At 29.8% G+C, this 6,240-nt stretch overlaps 1 protein-coding gene across 1 annotated transcript in view; it reads right to left on the bottom strand.

Moving 5' to 3' along the window:
• Positions 1-5,248: 5,248 nt before the first annotated feature.
• The window catches only part of LOC110032872, a 3,518-nt gene continuing 2,526 nt past the window's right edge, over positions 5,249-6,240 (bottom strand). The window contains 2 exon segments of the mRNA XM_020736646.1: positions 5,249-5,620; positions 6,030-6,219. Of these exon segments, the coding sequence (XP_020592305.1) occupies positions 5,249-5,620; positions 6,030-6,219 (562 nt within the window).

Here is a 6,240-nt window from a genome sequence, read left to right as displayed (position 1 = left end):
ATCCATGTTTCACATACCACAAAAAATTGGAATACTTTCGTGGCTTTTGGGCACTAGCGAACTGCGCCAAAAATAATTTTTTGAAATCGCCGAAGGATTTATTAATTCCTATGGCGATGAAAGTTCATTGAACCACCTCAGAGAAGAATCTCTTAGAGTAGTGTAGATCAGCCAACGCTTTAATGTGTCAAAGATCTTAAAAAATCATATTGCCGACTCAAAAAATGCAATATGGTCAACAGAGTCATTCTAACCCTTGTACGGTTCCAAGGAGGGAACCTTAAACTTCTATGGGGGCTCAGCTTCAACAACATGCTGGTGGAAAGCATTCCCCATCTGAGGGTAGACTTATATCGCTCCTGGTTGTGGTCTCCCCTTTGGCGTAGACTTGGTACTGTCGTGGTACTAAAGCTCCTCCACTTGTTTGGCGGCTTGGGCCGTCGGTTGAGCTTAGACTTCAGGTGTTGATGGATGATCAGTTTGGAAAAAGGCTGCGCCCTCCCTTCAAGTACCAGTTTAGTCAACTCTACAATTTTTCTTACCATCTGATCATGTAGTTCTTAAATTTATTCTTGCACGAATTCTCGAACATATTTCACATTGGAGAATTCTCCTTGATGTGTTCCTTCACCTCGATATGATCCTTGTCTTGTTGAAGGCATGATTTCACACTTATTGGATCTTTTTGGATGTTGAATCCTAAGTTGCCCTGTGGATCACGCCTAAGGAATAAAGCATTGATCGACTAGAAGGAAAGGGTGTAAGAGAAATGAGACACAAATATCACCCAGTTTCTGTGAAATTGTTCAATTGTCCCCCAGTGAATACGTCATTACTATTTATAAGTTATAGAAAAGACATAAAAAGTTACATGATTTTCTTTCTTTTAATGGGGATGTTATAATAATATATGAGTCATTATACCTTTACATATTTGTAACTGAAACAAACATATTTTGACCATTTAACCAATGTAGGTCTTATTCCATATCAGTAACTGCCCTTAGCATCACTTCGTATTTGTAACTATTTAGCTTGATCACCTGGTATTCATTTAGCTGGTCATAAGTCCATCGATCGGATGGATGATCTTCAATTGCCTTTCTCGAGTGGACCTGTTGTGGTGACTCATTGTCCATGGGAAAGATGTTCCACCATGTAGAGGGTTTATTACCGTAATTTGACAGACAACCTGCCTTCGGTCGATGAGTCTATAAAAAAAGAATTCCCTTTGGTCAGTTGTTGATTTTCCAATGGTAAATACTGGTAACGTAGTCATCAACGTGGGCGAGTGGTGCTCCTTAAGTCGGTTAATCTTTCGTTTGGTCGGCTTTAGAGGCCAATTGTTATAATGACGAGTGTAAGTGCATCAACTCTCTTCGTGTGATCCATCAGATCTTCTCGAGATTCTTGCACACATATCAATGATGTACGGATTCAATTTTCCAAAAATATTAGTTTGATCTTAGTTTTTCATTTTCCTCAATTATCTTCTTTATATTTACTCAAAATTTTGAATATGATATTTTTTAGAAAAATTCCTTCATAGTTTAAATCTTGATAAAATAAATATAATTTCTCAACAGTTTATAATAAATGTTAAAATTTGAAAATACAAACTCAAAATTTTGAATATGATATTTTTTAGAAAAATTTCTTCATAGTTTAAATTCTGATAAAATAAATAAAATTTCTCAACAGTTTATAAAAAATGTTAAAATTTGAAAGTACAAAAAAAAAAGAATTAGATTTTGTTTAGGGTGACTGCAACTTTTTAAAAAGTTGATCAAAATGTTGTGGTGAAGAAAATAATTTTTAGAAAGTTACAATAAGAATTATAACTACAAATATTTTTTTTCTTTCCAAAAAATGGCCCAATAACTTTTTTACAACCAACACTTTAATAAGCCAGGGTGAAAAAAACCTTCTTACCATAGAAATTTCTATAAAGTCATAAGAAAATAATTCCTCAAATGGGGTTGTGGTGGCTATCTAAAATGAGAAGTATGTGAAAAGTTTTTTAAGAAAATAAATTTAATTTATGGTACATCTAAAATACAATGAAATAATAAAATAACTAAGTGTAAAAATAAGACTTAAATAACTATTCCTCATAAAAATTACCTGCTTTCGATAACTTGCTAAATTTTGGAGATGTGGAGTCATCTCATGTGATTTTTCAGATTTGGGTTGCAATGGGTTTAATTTATTTGAAAACAAATTCATCCAAGCCGACCGAATGCTCACCCCTAATTTTCAATTAGAGCATTGAGTGCTACTTTTTGCTCAATTGAACTCAAATTTAAGTGTTTTAAACATTATTAGATTAGGTCATTGTACTTAATTTTCTCGAATCAACATAAAAAATAATGAAAATATAATTTAATTGATATTAAACTAAACCTTTTGAACTTATTGCTTCTGGTGCAAGAGAAAGACAAATATTAAAGATAAATTCATATAAACTTAGTATTTCAGAAAAGGCTTGATTGTTGCATGCAGGAAGTAATGTGACATTGAAATCAACAAAATCATTACTAAGAACATTTTTTATATATAATTCATAATAGCTTGTACTAATATAAATATGAAAATTTAAAGATTAAATTTATAAATACATAAATATTATATCATATGCATACAATTTTTTGTACTAATAAATTCATAATAGCTTGTACAGTCATATATGTACCCAAGTCTAAAGTCTATACTCTATATGTTATAAATCAGAACCCCTTTTTTTTTAACTAAATGATCACCTACACAATCTCTCAGTGCACCCAAAAAATAGCTTCACACAATTCATACTAAGCAAAAGAGATTTACATAAATTCCACTCAATTCTTATGTTTTTATATATCTAATCTAAATTTCAAGTTTAACATATATACGTCATATTAATTATAGATGAAAAAAATGCATTTCATGTTATAAATGATAATATAGTGATATTTTTTATGTGATATGAAAATTTTGAGAGGTAAAAATAAGCAAAGTTTTTGATATGTAAATACATAGAAATAGAACGTTATATATGTATGTAAATGCCCCTGAGAAAATAGATATAATTCAATAGTTTAGAAAATCTCAAAAGTTTGCTGTGGTGATATTTTGCCTTGCTATCAAGCATTGCCACTCGATGGTCATGATATCAAGCACCCACCTTGACATGCATTCATACACATATTTCACAAAGCCTCAATACCATATATAGTTATGCATCTTAAAATATAGCTTCTCATAATCAAATTTTGAGGAATTAAATAATAAAAATGTTGATTGTATTTTATTTAAATTATATTTATTTAAAATAAATTTAACAATAAAAATATAAGGAGATATTTCAATTTAACTTTAACACACATAATCATCATTCAATCCATTACTTCACGCAGTTATGAACACTTTATACATTTTTAAATAAAAGTAAATTACTTTAATATTTGATAATTAGTCATAATTAAATTTTAATATATCTTTTAAGATAAAAGTTTATCATGATTATCAATTGTAAAATATTATAAATGAACATTACATGTATTTAAAATAAAGATAAAAAATAATGGTTATATTTAAGTAATATTTTCCTATAGTTTAATATCTAATAAATTATAGAAAATGATTTGATCCAAGCATAACACATTTTTTTTTTTTTGCATATATTTCATTTCATAATTCATTAAATAAAATTTACATAACATAGGTTGTGAAAATTTGGTTTTATATGAATCATATAATGAAGAAGAATAACGGCTTTAAAAAAAAAATAAATCATTTTATTTTAATAGAAGATATATGATATCATTAACATCAAAACACATTCATAAGGTTTATTATTGTCATGTATTTTCTGTATGTATTATTTTTCATGCATGCATTTTTTAAAGCTCATTTATTAAAACGATAATTCGTTAGAATTGATTGTATTGGACTGCATAACATCGATAGTTGTGATTGATGCCTAATTATATATGACATATGACATTATCAAAGTTATTTTCTTACTGTGTATGACTAACATCTATTTTATAAGAAATTGTAGTGTGAATATTCATAAAAATTAAATTATTGGAGATTTATATTCTCTTTTATTCACCTCTTATTTACTTTGATGATACTTTGATACATCAGCATTTTCTTGCTTTCTAATGGCTATAGTATAATTATAAGGTTATATGTCACTCCCTTCATAGGTCAAATTTAAAATCAAAGATCTACTTAATGTGTGATCCTAGTAGTAGTGAATTATAATTTGATGTGTCATCATGTTGGAATTGAACATGTGACTTTTCAGCCACTAGCCTTGCTGGTGCTTATGTCATATTATGATCCTATAACTCTTCATAAAGACAATGATTCACTTTAGAATAGATAACTTATACATATAGTTCGTATGGAAACCTAAACTTCATTATTTTGTCATTTTAAGATGCTGATAACACTCTAATCCATCTAACCAACTCTTTGATTATCACATGCGACTAGATAGTTTGTCTAATATTCTTAACTTAGACATGATGTAAGTTTAAACCTTTATTTTCTCAAATATATTAAATATAATTTATAAGCCTCATGTTTGAAAATTCGTCATCATATGGAGGAGATTGTAGGCTTGCCTGATCCTGTAACATCTGGCTTTAAGTTTCATATTTTTTACATTAATAAGGCATGCATACCTCTTGATCATATATAATGGAGTAATAAATCTCATTTTCTATATCCTATACCTTTCTAATAGAGTGGCAACTCTGAACCTAATTCATTTCAATTATATAATTCTTGACATTTTGAAATTCTGCCGTAGAAACCTTGGATGAACCTTGATTTCATGTGCAACATGGTCTAAGAAAGAAATGTCATGAAGCAAAATGGCAAGAACATATGATTTTATTTATACACAGGTCACTTATAAATTTATGAGTGGAATTAATTTTATGAGCAAAATCACAAAATACTTATTTTTTTTCAGGCATTGAGCCAAAAAAATTATCCGCAAGGGCTAAATTATTAAATTGTCTAAACTATACATCTATAAAAATTAGTAAACTATGAGCAAAATCACAAAATACTTATTTTTTTTCAGACATTGAGCCAAAAAAATTATCCGTAAGGGCTAAATTATTAAATTGTATAAACTATACATCTATAAAAATTAGTAAAATTTATTACTTATTATGCAAAAATTCAAATTTCAGGTAGACAACAACATATAGAGCATATTCCTATCTCACTAATAATTGGTACATATCTAGATCATAAATAATATCATGTCACTGTCAACACCTTCCGGGACTTTTCTCGTACGCGGCTTCTCCGGAAGAGAGACCACAATTTTCGAAGCTCTCTTCAAATACTTTGCGAACCTATTGGATTCTTTTCTTTTTTGAAAGCCTATCATTTCTTTTATTTTCCCTTTCTTTATTCCAGTAATGTAATTTGGGATCAATGGCTTTCCATAAGCCCAATCCCCTGTCCTCCAATCGAAATCATAAAGCGAAAGGAAACGGTGGCCATTGGCGGCGATGAACTCGATGGCAGAGAGAATGAAGTTAAATTTCTGGCCGGTCATGTAGTAGGAAAAACTGACTCTCGTCCATCCAGGCTTCAATCCCTCGTATCCCTGTCAACATGCATTTTCAAACTATTTTTAATCATTCTACTTTTATTAGATTTGTAAAGTTTGCAAGTAAAATCTATTTAAATATATTATTAAAATTTTAATCTTTTTTTTATAAAATATCGATGCACTAAATACTCATATTTGAATATAAATATTTTTATCCTCACAATCATTAATCACATCGTGTTATAACTAATACGTTCCAAATATGACAAATAGGTAAAGGGGAAAAATTGAAAACCATCATATTATTAAAATTTTAATCTTTTTTTTATAAAATATCGATGCACTAAATACTCATATTTGAATATAAATATTTTTATCCTCACCATCATTAATCACATCGTGCTATAACTAATACGTTCCAAATATGACAAATAGGTGAAGGGAAAAAAATGAAAATCCTTACCTTTTGTACAAACGATCGAATCCCGAGAGACAAATTCTCATCCACTCCAAGAAGATAGTGTCCGTAAGGCCCTGCGCAGGAACAGCCCCCCCTGGCCTGGATGCCAAAAAGATCATTGAGCAGCTTCGCCACAAACCGACCACTTAGTGGCTTTCCTGCTTCTTTTTTTTCACTATTATCAGCAGGGAAGCTGGAGAAGGAGGGAACTTGT

Source organism: Phalaenopsis equestris, unplaced genomic scaffold (genome assembly GCF_001263595.1).
Source record: "Phalaenopsis equestris unplaced genomic scaffold, ASM126359v1 Scaffold001043, whole genome shotgun sequence".
Classification (NCBI taxonomy): Eukaryota; Viridiplantae; Streptophyta; class Magnoliopsida; order Asparagales; family Orchidaceae; genus Phalaenopsis; species Phalaenopsis equestris.
The sequence above is the reverse complement of the archived record's forward strand: the minus strand, read 5'-3'. Positions and strand labels throughout refer to the sequence as shown.